Consider the following 14,528-nt stretch of genomic DNA (forward strand, 5'->3'; position numbering starts at 1 on the left):
ACGCCACAGTACAGCAGAACATCCGCTAAATTTACCCCTTGTCGCTCCAGCAGCCCTTTGCCCCAGAGCTCCGCTCTTTTGGGGATTGGTAGTCCCTAGGGAGGATAAGAGCTGAGGTAATTATCGGAGGGGAGCTCCTTTGGGAACTGGGGGTTTTGGACACCCCTAACTTCAACGAACTGTAACCCCGGTCCCCAGTAACGAATCATGCTGATTTTTGGACTATGGCATCTGGGGACCGAGAGCTTTAAAATGACACCCTGAAAGGGATTGAGAATTGCTCTCTACTGTGCCTTACCTCTATCTTTCAGTTGTGTTGTGGAGTGCTACTCATGTACATACTTTTCTAATGCTTCCATTAGAATCCTCCCATTTGTTGTCTCTTTATGTACAGCACCCTTGTCCTTACATCACTGATGTTTACATTTATTATAGAATTTTTATCATTTAGGACACAACACATGTAGTGCCATAGTTTCTTTCTCTCCTACTAAAGTGCCCCCTTAATTAATTTCTTTTGACAGACTTGCATTTAAGCCAATCAGTGCTGACTCCTAAGTAACTCCATGGGAGATAGCACAATGGTATCTATATGACACACATGAACTAGTGCTGTCTAGCTGTAAAAAAAACTGTCAAAATGCACTAAGAGGCAAGCCCTCAAGGGTTTAGAAATTAGCGTATGAGACTACTTAGGTTTAATTTTCATCAAAGAATACCAAGAGAATAAAACATTCGATGATAAAAGTAAATTGAAAAGGTATTTAAATTCCATGCCCTATCTGAATCATAAAAGTTTAATTTTGACTAGACTGTCCCTTTAAAAAAAAAAAACTTTGTTAGAATAATATACATTGTTTTGCAGACCCAGGACACACCTCTTGAAAATCCCCTTGGATGATGTTTATCTTACTACTATTGTTGTGCCTTATTAGAAACAAATATAAACAAGCTCTTAAACATATCAGCCAATCACTGTCAGTGTGTAGAATGTAGGAGGGTAAGGGTTCTGCATACTAATGAATGAACTCCAGTCACTCTGGGTGGAGTGTAAATATTACAGTTTTCAAAGTTAAAGGACCATTGAATACAATAGAAATGCATAATCAACAAGTGCATAATAAAAAAAACAATGCAATAGCACTTAATTTTAAATGTGCAGTAGATTTTTTTATCTGTCAAATTTCAAAATTTACTTAAATATGCAGGCCCTCTGCACTACCATTCTGCAAAATGAAACATGTTCTGGGTAATTTGAGTATAATGTCCTTTCAACCAGATAATATCTTACTAAGGATTCCACCCTTTCCTAACAAATCTAAGTGTGAATGAAATCTTCAGACGAACACTTAAAGGGACAGTATACACCAATTTTCATATAACTGCATGTAATAGACACTACTATAAAGAATAATATGCACAGATACTGATATAAAAATACAGTATAAAACTCTTTAAACACTTACTTAGAAGCTCCCAGCTAAGCTCTGTCGAAAAGGTAGCTGGAAAGCCCACTGCAAGTGGGAAATAAAAGACACTCCCCTCTTCCTCTTCATATGAAAAGACTATTTACACAAACAGCAAGCTGGAGGAGGAATACATTAGTTTTCCCTAAAACTTTGGGGCTTGGTTAGGAGTATGAAAATCAGCACTATGTTATTTAAAAATAAGCAAAACTATACATTAAAAAAAAAAAAATATATATATATATATATATATATATATATATATATATATATATATATATATATATATATATATATATATATATATATATATATATATATATATATATATATATATATATATATATATATATATATATATATATATCTCTCTCTATCTCTCTCAACATCAACTGGAGAGTTACAACCCGAATCTCACATGCATTATGCAGATACATTCCTTTTCCCCTAAAAAGTGTAATCCTCAGGTACAACAATTATGTTTCACTTTAATTCCTTGAACGTTTTTTTTATATCCTTTAAAGAAATAATTCCTAGTGCTGTATTTAATGTGATATAATAGTGCAATAATAAATGCTCTGTGTTTTTTACTGGACAAATGCTTGCCTCTAGGAGTTTAACCCGTTTAAAATGCAGTTCCTGAAAGCGGTATCTTTCTCATGAGCGGCAATTCCTTTGGTGGAGTTAAACACATGGTTAAAGAACTGTAATAGCTCTAGTATGTCCCTTTATATATGTTCTGGCTACTCTCCCAGTTTGGTGCATTACTATAACACAATAATGTACGGTTTCAGTTTGATTGCTAAAGGGACAATGTACTATAATATTTTCTCCCCTTTAATGTGTTTCCAGGTATTCATTTAACCTACTGGCATGTTTTAAATTGTTTAAAAATAGCTCATTCACCTTTATTGCTCTCATTTGAAATAGTTCATTTTAACTATTGAATCCCAAGGTTAACATTTCTGAACTTAAAGGGACACTGAACCCAAATTTTTTCTTTTGTGATTCAGATAGAGCATGAAATTGTAAGCAACTTTCTAATTTATTCCTATTATCAAATTTTCTTCATTCTCTTGGCATCTTTATTTGAAATGCAATAGAAGTTTAGATGTCGGCCCATTTTTGGTGAACAACCTGGGTTGTCCTTGCTGATTGGTGGATAAATTAATCCACCAATAAAAAAGTGCTATCCAGAGTTCTAAACAAAAAAAAAAGAAGCTTAGATTCCTTCTTTTTCAAATAAAGATAGCAAGAGAATGAAGAAAAATTGATATGAGTAAAACAGAAAGTTGCTTAAAATTGCATGCTCTATCTGAATCACGAAAGAAAACATTTGGGTTCAGTGTCCCTTTAAAAAGACACTCCAGTCAAAATTAAACTTTCACAATTCAGATAAAGCAGCAATTTCAAACAATTTTCCAATTTAGTTCCATTAACAAAATGTGCAGTCTTTATATTTACATTTTTTGAGTCACCAGCTCCTACTGAGCATGTGCAAGAATTCACAGAATATACGTATGTGTGTGTTTGTGATTGGCTGATGCCTGTCACATGATACAGGGGGAGTGGAAATAGACATAACTGAAACTTGTCATGTATTTGTTAAATATGCAAATCTACTGTATTTACTGGTCATTTACGTTCTGGTTTAAAAAAAAAAAATGTAAACAAAAAGGTTTGGATAAAATAATGCTACCATTGGGAGGCTGTGACAAAGAGGTACCAAAATGTTAATTTTCCATTTATTGTTTGGCCTTTGAATACACAGTAATAAACAAGATAAGAAAGACTTGGTGTAAATAATTAGACAGTTATGATAATGATGTATCCTCTCTCTACAATATCAGCCCATTGTATTGGGTTGTGGTTTCAATTAGCAGGAACAACTATTTCATATGCAAAATAAACCCAAAAGGAACACTTTCCCATAAATTTTAAACTCTACAGCTGGTATAACAAGTAATTGGAAACAAATTTACAGTAAACTGTCCCTTTAAGCAAATAATACACTCCACATGTGTACTGTCAGGTCCTGTAAACTACTGTGTAAATAAAAGCTGCACTGATTAGCAATTATTTACTTGCTGCATTTTTATTCTTCAGGCTTGTCATGTGAGCTAGCAGAAGAAGAGTTCAAGTCTAGAGCTCTCTGCATCCAATGGAAGTAAAACACTTTGAAAAACAACATGCTTGGTTAGTTAATATGTTGCATATTATATAGAGGTTGCCCATTTGCCATTTTGAACACAAGAGCCCTTTATCCTATTATTTAATTAAAAAAATAAAGTAAATAGATACTTTTATAAATGTTAGAATTAATTTTTTTCTGTATTTTGTATCTTAATAAACTTGTTTATCCGTTTGTAGATCTTATAGCAGACATCCTAGAGGTCTGGCTGAGCATCATGGGAAATGTAGTTCCAAAACCTCTGGAGGGCCAAGTTTGAGGATGTCTGTCTTATAGGCTGTCATTGCCGACAGCAGGGTACATCGTTGATATCAAGGGGTTATTGTTTCTAGGCCATATGTGCCATCACCAATATTAAATGGACAGTAACATCAAAAAACAATGGATTGTATAGTGCATGGGATTTTAAACAATTTTCCAATTTACTGCCGTTATCAATTTTGCTTAGTTCTTTTGGTAATCTTTTGTTGAAGATTAATCCAAGATGAGCTTAGGAGCATACATGAGTCTAGCCATCTGGCAGCAGTGCAAAATTGTTTACAGTAATGTAATAAATAGGTACAAACACTGCTGCAATAGACATGTATCCCGTTAAACCCAAGCATATAATAAACGCTATGATTTACCATCACCAAAAATAAACGTTAGTTTCTCTCATCGTTTCGCAAAAAACTATGCTAAACTCCCCATAATTGTAAGGAAAGTAGATCGCTAGCTCATCGCCTCCGGCCGCCCATTGCACAACGCTTTCTTTAATAAGGCTACGTTTCCACCTCTGGAACAATAGCCGTGCGTGTCAACTGACATCCCAACACGGCTATTGGTCATTGGAAAAAGTGCTGTGCCATGGGTAGCCAGAGGCGTTGTATTAGCGATCTACTTTCCTTACAATTTGGGTGAGTTTAACATAGTTTTTTAAGAAACGATGAGAGAAACTAATGTTTACTTTTAGTGATGGTAAATCCTAGCGTTTGTTATACGCTTGGATTTACCATCACTTTAAAAAGGGAGAGTCTAGTCCAAAATAAACTTTCATGATTCAGATAGAGAATGTAATTTTAAACAATTTTCCAATTTACTTTTATCACCAATTTTGCTTTGTTCTCTTGGTATTCTTAATTGAAAGCTAAACCTAGGAGGTTCATATGCTAATGTATAAGCCCTTGAAAGCCGCCTCTTCTCTCAGGGCATCTTGATAGTTTTTTTTTACCACTAGAGGGTGTTAGTTAATGTGTGTCATATAGATAACACTGTGCTCACGCACGTGGAGTTCAGGTGAGCCAGCTCTGAATGGCTAAAATGCAAGTCTGTCAAAAGAACTGAAATAAGGGGGCAGTTTGCAGAGTCTTAGATATAAGGAAATCACAGAGGTAAAAAACAGAATTTATGTTTACCTGATAAATTTCTTTCTCCAACGGTGTGTCCGGTCCACGGCTTCATCCTTACTTGTGGGATATTCTCTTCCCCTACAGGAAATGGCAAAGAGAGCACCCAGCAAGAGCTATCCATATAGCCCCCCCCTCTGGCTCCGCCGCCCAGTCATTCGACCGACGGTTAGAAGAAAAAGGAGAAACCATAGGGTGCCGTGGTGACTGTAGTGTATAAAGAAAGACATTTTTTCAAACCTGATTAAAAACCAGGGCGGGCCGTGGACCGGACACACCGTTGGAGAAAGAAATTTATCAGGTAAACATAAATTCTGTTTTCTCCAACATTGGTGTGTCCGGTCCACGGCTTCATCCTTACTTGTGGGAACAAATACCAAAGCTTTAGGACACGGATGAAGGGAGGGAGCAAACCAAGTTACCTAAACGGAAGGCACCACGGCTTGCAAAACCTTTTTCCAAAAAATAGCCTCCGAAGAAGCATAAGTATCGAATTTGTAAAATTTGGCAAAAGTATGCAGAGAAGACCAAGTCGCTGCCTTACAGATCTGATCAACAGAAGCCTCGTTCTTGAAGGCCCATGTGGAAGCCACAGCTCTAGTAGAATGAGCTGTAATTCGTTCAGGAGGCTGTCGTCCGGCAGTCTCAGAAGCCAATCGGATGATGCTTTTCAGCCAAAAAGAAAGAGAGGTAGCAGTAGCTATCTGCCCTCTCCTCTTACCAGAATACACAACAAACAAGGATGATGTCTGTCTGAAATCCTTTGTTGCTTCTAAATAGAACTTTAAAGCACGGACCACATCTAGATTGTTTAACAAACGTTCCTTCTTTGAAACTGGATTCGGACACAGAGAAGGAACAACAATTTCCTGGTTAATATTCCTGTTAGAAACGACCTTTGGAAGAAAACCAGGCTTGGTACGTAAAACTACCTTATCTGCATGAAAAATCAGATAGGGAGAAGAACACTGCAAAGCAGATAATTCAGAAACTCTTCTAGCAGAAGAAATAGCCACCAAAAACAGATAGTAACTTAATATCTATGGAATGCATGGGTTCAAAAGGAACCCCCTGAAGAACTGAAAGAACCAAGTTTAGACTCCATGGAGGAGTCATAGGTCTATAGACAGGCTTGATCCCAACGCCTTTACAAACGCCTGAATATCTGGCACGGCTGCCAGACGTTTGTGCAACAAAACCGACAGAGCAGATATCTGTCCTTTTAGAGAACTAGCTGACAAACCTTTATCCAAGCCCTCTTGTAGAAAGGAAAGTATCCTTGGAATTTTAATTTTACTCCAAGAGTATCCCTTGGATCTGCACCAACAGATATATTTTTTCCATATCTTATGGTAAATTTTCCTAGTCACAGGCTTTCTAGCCTGAACCAGAGTATCTATAACCAAGTCAGAAAACCCACGCTTAGATAGAATCAAGCGTTCAATTTCCAAGCAGTCAGTTGGAGAGAGACTAGATTTGGATGTTCGAATGGACCTTGTACTAGAAGATCCTGCCTCAAAGGTAGCTTTCCATGGTGGAGCCGGTGACATATTCACCAGGTCTGCATACCAAGTCCTGCGTGGCCACGCAGGGGCTATTAGAATCACAGAGGCCTGCTCCTGTTTGATCCTGGCTACAAGCCTGGGAAGGAGAGGGAACGGTGGAAACACATAAGCTAGGTTGAACGACCAAGGCGCCACTAATGCATCCACCAGTGTCGCCTTGGGATCCCTGGATCTGGACCCGTATCGAGGAACCTTGGCGTTCTGGAAAGACGCCATCAGATCCATATCTGGAATGCCCCAAAGTTGAGTTAACTGGGCAAAGACCTCCGGGTGAAGTTCCCACTCCCCCGGATGGAAAGTCTGACGACTCAAAAAATCCGCCTCCCAGTTGTCCACTCCTGGGATGTGAATTGCAGATAGGTGGCAGGAGTGATCCTCCGCCCATTTGATGATCTTGGATGTACGCTACAGTCGTCATGTTGTCCGACTGGAACCTTATGAATTTGGCCTTTGCTAGGTGAGGCCACGCCAGGAGCGCATTGAATATCGCTCTCAGTTCTAGAATGTTTATCGGAAGAAGAGACTCTTCTCGAGACCATAGACCTTGAGCCTTCAGAGAGTCCCAGACCGCACCCCAGCCTAAGAGACTGGCGTCGGTCTTGACAATGACCCACTCTGGTCTGCGGAAACTCATTCCCTGAGACAGGTAATCGTGAGACAACCACCAGCGGAGAGAATCCCTGGTTACCTGGTCTACTTGAATCTGGGGAGACAAGTCTGCATAGTCCCCATTCCACTAATTGAGCATGCACAGTTGTAATGGTCTTAGATGAATTCGAGCAAAAGGAACTATGTCCATTGCTGCAACCATTAATCCTACTACTTCCATGCACTGAGCTATGGAAGGCTGAAGAATAGAGTGGAGAACTTGACAAGCGTTTAGAAGCTTTAACTTTCTGACCTCTGTCAGGAAGATCTTCATTTCTACAGAATCTATTATTGTTCCCAAAAAGGGAACTCTTGTTGACGGAGACAGGGAACTCTTTTCTACGTTCACCTTCCACCCGTGAGATCTGAGAAAGGCTAGAACAATGTCTGTATGAGTCTTTGCCTTGGAAAGAGACGACGCTTGGATTAGAATGTCGTCTAGATAAGGTGCTAAAGCAATGCCCCTCGGTCGTAGAACCGCTAGAAGGGACCCTAGCACCTTTGTGAAGATTCTGGGAGCAGTGGCTAAACCGAACAGAAGAGCCACGAACTGGTAATGTTTGTCCATAAAGGCGAACCTCAGGAACTGATGATGATCTTTGTGGATAGGAATATGCAGGTACGCATCCTTTAAGTCCACGGTAGTCATATATTGACCCTCCTGGATTGTTGGTAAAATTGTCCGAATGGTTTCCATTTTGAATGATGGAACTCTGAGGAATTTGTTTAGAATTTTTAGATCCAGAATTGGCCTGAAAGTTCCCTCTTTTTTGGGAACTACAAACAGGTTTGAGTAAAAACCCAGACCTTGTTCCGCTGTTGGAACTGGGTTTATCACTCCCATTTTTAATAGGTCTCCTACGCAATGTAAGAATGCCTGTCTCTTTATCTGGTCTGAAGATAAGCGAGACATGTGGAACCTTCCCCTTGGAGGAAGTTCCTTGAACTCTAGAAGATACCCCTGAGAGACTATTTCTAGTGCCCAGGGATCCGGAACATCTCTTGCCCAAGCCTGAGCGAAGAGAGAAAGTCTGCCCCCTACTAGATCCGGTCCCGGATCGGGGGCTACCCCTTCATGCTGTCTTGGTAGCAGCAGCAGGCTTCTTGGCCTGTTTACCCTTGTTCCAGCCTTGCAATGGTTTCCATGCTGGTTTAGGCTGGGAAGAGTTGCCTTCTTGTCTGGAGGCCGCATAGTTAGGATTCGGTCCGTTCCTGAAATTATGAAAGGAACGAAAATTAGATTTGTTCTTAGCCTTGAAAGGCCTATCCTGTGGGAGGGCATGTCCCTTCCCACCAGTAATGTCTGAAATAATCTCTTTCAATTCCGGCCCGAAAAGGGTCTTACCCTTGAAAGGAATATTAAGCAACTTATTCTTGGACGACACATCCGCCGACCAGGATTTTAGCCAAAGCGCTCTGCGCGCCACTATTGCAAAACCTGAATTTTTCGCCGCTAACTTAGCCAATTGGAAAGCGGCATCCAAAATAAAGGAATTAGCCAACTTTAGTGTGTGAATTCTGTCCATAACTTCATCATATGGAGTCTCCTTTTGGAGCGAATTTTCTAGTTCCTCGAACCAAAAATACGCTGCCGTGGTGACAGGAATAATGCACGAGATTGGTTGAAGAAGGAAACCTTGCTGAACAAATATCTTTTTTAGCAATCCTTCCAATTTTTTATCCATAGGATCTTTAAAAGCGCAACTTTCCTCAATAGGAATAGTTGTGCGCTTAGCTAACGTTGACACTACCCCCTCAACCTTAGGATCCGTTTGCCATGCGTCCCTTCTGGGGTCAACAATGGGGAACATTTTCTTGAATATAGGAGGTGGAACAAAAGGTATACCTGGCTTTTCCCACTCCTTAGTCACTATGTCCGCCACCCGCTTGGGTATCGGAAAAGCATCAGCGTGCACTGGGACCTCTAAGAATTTGTCCATCTTGCACAATTTCTCTGGAATTACCAAAGAATCACAGTCATCAAGAGTAGTTAGGACCTCCTTAAGCAGGGTGCGGAGATGTTCTAACTTAAATTTAAATGTTACGATATCAGTGTCCGCCTGCTGAGAAACTTTTCCTGAATCTGAAATTTCCCCCTCAGACAGACCTTCCCTCACTGCCAATTCAGATTGATGTGAGGGTATAACTGATAAATTATCCTCAGCGCCAACCTGCTCATCTTCTGTATTTAAAACTGAGCCATCACGCTTTCTAGGGTAGGATGGCAGTTTGGATAATAGATTTGCTATAGAATTATCCATTACTGCTGTTAATTGCTGCATAGTAACAAGCATTGGTGCGCTAGATGTACTAGGTATCGCCTGCGTGGGCAAAACTGGTGTTGACACAGAAGGAGAGGATGAAGAACTATCCCCACTACCTTCATTAGAAGAATCATCTTGGGCAATGTTATTCAATGTGACAGTACTGTCCATACCTTGTTTGGACGCTATGACACAATTTGCGCATACATTAATAGGGGGCACCACCTTGGCTTCCATACACACAGAACATAAGCCATCTGAAGGTATAGACATGTTAGACAGAATTTGGCAGGCTAATAATGCAATAAAAGCGTTTTTAAAGAAAAGCGTTACTGTCCCTTTAAATAATAAACAGGCACACTTTATTTCTGATATTTTGAAAAACAATGAAGGCAATGTCCGATTTTTACAACATTTTTACCCCAAAGTCCTAATGCCTTGAAAGTATTGCACACCAAGTTTCAAGACTTTAACCCTTAAAATGATCAAACCGGAGCTATTTGTTCAATTCAACAATTTTAGTACACTACAATCACTGCCACAGCCTTGCTGCGGCTCTTTACCTTCCCTGAGAGTTATTCAGCACTGAAATAAACCTTCCTGAGTTCGTTTTTGTAGCCACAGGACCCCTCACATGAAGCTGCATGCACTGCCATGGAAGTAAACTGCGCAATTGAGGCTCGAAAACGGGGCCTCCTTCCTCTGCATACCAGAGTGAAGGAGCCTTTCTGACTGAAATAGTAGTCTAACTAAATGCCAGGCGAATAAAAATGTTCCCAAAAATGCTTTTAATTACACAAAACACTCTAAAAACCATCTAAATATGAAATAAATCAATCGATTTAGCCCACAATAGTGTCAACCAGTATAGAGCCCATCCTTAAGGGAAAAACTGACAGTCTTCTAGCATTAACATGTCTTGTTAGAAATATGACTGATCATACCTGAAGCAGATAAGCCTGCAAACTGTTCCCCCCAACTGAAGTTCTCTGGTTTCAACAGTCCTACGTGGGAACAGCAATAGATTTTAGTTACTACTGCTAAAATCATAATCCTCTTTAACAGAAATCTTCTTAATTTTCTGTTGTAGAGTAAATAGTACAAACCGGCACTATTTTAAAATAACAAACTCTTGATAGAAGAAATAAAAAACTACAACTAACACCACATACTCTTTACCATCCCCGTGGACATGCTACTTGTTCAGAGCGGCAAAGAGAATGACTGGGGGGCGGAGCCAGAGGGGGGGCTATATGGACAGCTCTTGCTGGGTGCTCTCTTTGCCATTTCCTGTAGGGGAAGAGAATATCCCACAAGTAAGGATGAAGCCGTGGACCGGACACACCAATGTGGGAGAAAGTGTATTTATAGAACTGTGTTGGTGGTGCAAAACTAGAGAATGGGTAATAAAGGGATTATCTATCTTTTAAAACAATAAAATTCTGGTGTAGACTGTCCCTTTAAGCTTAAAACAAATAAGTGTACTTGCCTCTGATAGCATATGCCAGGTAGGCATTAGATACAGCTATGAGATTGCCGTAGTAATACTTCTGCTCCCAGTCATATTTGGCCACTGGTTGTATTTTGACCTGCAAAAGAAAGACGCTATAATAGATGGCAATCATGTATAGTTTAGGTGGTTATTGAAACCATCAAGATAAAGCCCAAAAATGAACATCCATCAAAACAAGTAAACAAAAAAATACACACAAACACACACACCTTAATATCTCATTTCTAATTTCAGAGGTAAGGTTTGTAGCACTAACTTTTCCTTTAAATATGACCACTGAGGCAAATATATGAGAAACTACTAATAAAAAAAGCGCAAAAAAAAGATCCCAGCTTCACCATATGAAGTGGCAATACATCTGTGCAGGTTATGGTCTAGATATATCAGGAAAACTGGATTCAGAAATGGCATTTCACAAAATTTACTGAAATTTCTGCAAACTTTCAGAAACAAATTTGCCATACGCTAGTTTGGCAAGAAACCAGTTATTTTCTACTACCACAATCATCAGTGGATCCTAATATGGATAGCGCTTGAAACTAGAGTGTTTACTATGAAGTAAAGACTGGAAATGTTACCTTGTTGCTCCCTCTGGCTTTACTGCATATGTTGGAGTCATTGCTGGCCACTATTTCCACGTCAGTGCCTGTGATTTCAATGCAAGATGAGCTGTCATCACCAGACAGGCAGCTGGGAAAATAATATGGATTAATAGTTGCATGATACAAGCTTTAATTCTAAATAGATCCTAATGCATAATATCATTTATTTAATACTACCAACTACATGAGCACTCTGATTAAACTTTATAGGATTCTCTAAGTCTTTCTTTTGAGCTCAAAGTAATTGAGAGTGCAGGTTAACCCCAGTGGCTTAGGGGTTCTGTATACCAGATGTGGTGTTAACTATCTATTTGCATGCACCACAGCTTAGTTATTATGTATACGCGCTACTTTGTTGAGCCTAGTCCAAAGTTTCTCTGCAGGAGACAGAATAAATATAGGGACTTTTTACTTAACTAGAAGTCCATCAGGGAGAAATAAAAAAAAATAAAAAATAAAAAAACTTTCCAGTTTCAGGCTGTCAGTTGTCCTATTGTGATATGTAAATAACACTAGATGGGAGCCAAGCTAACCGTCAATAAAACACTTTAAAATCTAAAGTATACATCCTTTAAAACAGTAACTTAAAGTGCAGAGTGAACAATTTGAAAACAAAATCCAGTTTACTTCTCTTATCACATTTACTTACTTTCTCTTAGTATATTTTGTTAAAAATTATTATTTCTATGAGAGCATACCTAGGTAGGCTCAGGAGCATGCACGTTTTGGGAACATTACAGTAGCAGTATTTGCAACAATATTTATATGCATGCTCTCTACCCCAGTATGGTCCCATATTGACTTGCTTGTTTTTTTTTTAAACATAGGGGGAAAACAGAGCAATGCTTATTATGCATTTTGTCTGCTTTACCTGTAATTTACCATTGAAAACTTTACTTATTTCACTCCCCCCACATACATTGATAGAGAGAGATGAAATACATCAACAATCTATTACTATTATAAGCATGTTCACTTACATGACCTGTCTGTCTGATGCAGTCACCATAGGAACATTTCGAATGCCAGAGTCAGGCAAGGAGGCATCTGTAGTAACAGGATCTGGTACTAGAAGACCATTTAAATCTCCATTGAAGGAATTGGATTTTCTCTTGGGTTCAGATGCAGAATCTGTTAGATTGAAAATAAACATGAATTAAGTTTATCACACAGATTTTTTTTGGTTTTGTTTGTCTGATACAATTAAGGTACAGACAATAAAAATTCATACCAAAAAAAAAAAACAGAATTTATGTTTACGTGATAAATTTCTTTCTCCAACGGTGTGTCCGGTCCACGGCTTCATCCTTACTTGTGGGATATTCTCTTCCCCTACAGGAAATGGCAAATAGAGCACCCAGCAAGAGCTGTCCATATAGCTCCCCCTCTGGCTCCGCCCCCCAGTCATTCGACCGACGGTTAGGAGAAAAAGGAGAAACTATAGGGTGCCGTGGTGACTGTAGTGTATAAAGAAAGAAATTTTTCAAACCTGATTAAAAACCAGGGTGGGCCGTGGACCGGACACACCGTTGGAGAAAGAAATTTATCAGGTAAACATAAATTCTGTTTTCTCCAACATTGGTGTGTCCTTACTTGTGGGAACCAATACCAAATCTTTAGGACACGGATGAAGGGAGGGAGCAAACCAGGTTACCTAAACGGAAGGCACCACGGCTTGCAAAACCTTTCTCCCAAAAATAGCCTCTGAAGAAGCAAAAGTATCAAATTTGTAAAATTTGGTAAAAGTATGCAGAGAAGACCAAGTCGCTGCGTTACAGATCTGATCAACAGAAGCCTCGTTCTTGAAGGCCCATGTGGAAGCCACAGCTCTAGTAGAATGAGCTGTAATTCGTTCAGGAGGCTGCCGTCCGGCAGTCTCATAAGCCAATCGGATGATGCTTTTCAGCCAAAAAGAAAGAGAGGTAGCAGTAGCTATCTGCCCTCTCCTCTTACCAGAATACACAACAAACAAGGATGATGTCTGTCTGAAATCCTTTGTTGCTTCTACATAGAACTTTAAAGCACAGACCACATCTAGATTGTGTAACAAACGTTCCTTCTTTGAAACTGGATTCGGACACAGAGAAGGAACAACAATTTCCTGGTTAATATTCCTGTTGGAAACGACCTTTGGAAGAAAACCAGGCTTGGTACGTAAAACTACCTTATCTGTATGGAATACCAGATAGGGAGAAGTACACTGCAAAGCAGATAATTCAGAAACTCTTCTAGCAGAAGAAATAGCAACCAAAAACAGAACTTTCCAAGATAGTAACTTAATATCTATGGAATGCATGGGTTCAAACGGAACCCCCTGAAGAACTGAAAGAACTAAATTTAGACTCCAAGGAGGAGTCATAGGTCTGTAAACAGGCTTGATTCTAACTAACGCCTCTACAAACGGCTGCCAGACGTTTGTGTAACAAAACAGACAGAGCAGATATCTGTCCTTTTAAGGAACTAGCTGACAAACCTTTATCCAGACCTTCTTGGAGAAAGGAAAGTATCCTAGGAATTTTAATTTTACTCCAAGGGAATCCCTTGGATTCACACCAACGGATATATTTTTGCCATATCTTATGGTAAATCTTCCTAGTTACAGGTTTTCTGGCTTGAACCAGAGTATCTATGACTGTATCTGAAAACCCACGCTTAGATAGAATCAAGCGTTCAATTTCCAAGCAGTCAGTTGGAGAGAGACTAGATTTGGATGTTCGAACAGACCTTGTACTAGAAGATCCTGCCTCAAAGGTAGCTTCCATGGTGGAGCCGATGACATATTCACCAGGTCTGCATACCAAGTCCTGCGTGGCCACGCAGGGGCTATTAGAATTACCGAGGCCTGCTCCTGTTTGATCCTGGCTACAAGCCTGGGAAGGAGAGGGAACGGTGGA

General features: G+C 39.6%; 1 protein-coding gene across 1 annotated transcript in view; it reads right to left on the reverse strand.

The window, feature by feature from the left end:
* The window catches only part of EDC4 (enhancer of mRNA decapping 4), a 425,877-nt gene that overhangs the window by 395,355 nt on the left and 15,994 nt on the right, over window positions 1-14,528 (reverse strand). Inside the window, exons 2-4 of the mRNA XM_053715906.1 lie at window positions 12,615-12,765; window positions 11,611-11,722; window positions 11,009-11,108 (exon numbers count right to left, since the gene is read on the reverse strand). Coding sequence (XP_053571881.1) covers window positions 11,009-11,108; window positions 11,611-11,722; window positions 12,615-12,765 — 363 coding nt within the window. The remainder of the gene's footprint in view (window positions 1-11,008; window positions 11,109-11,610; window positions 11,723-12,614; window positions 12,766-14,528) is intronic.

Source organism: Bombina bombina, chromosome 1 (genome assembly GCF_027579735.1).
Source record: "Bombina bombina isolate aBomBom1 chromosome 1, aBomBom1.pri, whole genome shotgun sequence".
Taxonomy (NCBI): Eukaryota; Metazoa; Chordata; class Amphibia; order Anura; family Bombinatoridae; genus Bombina; species Bombina bombina.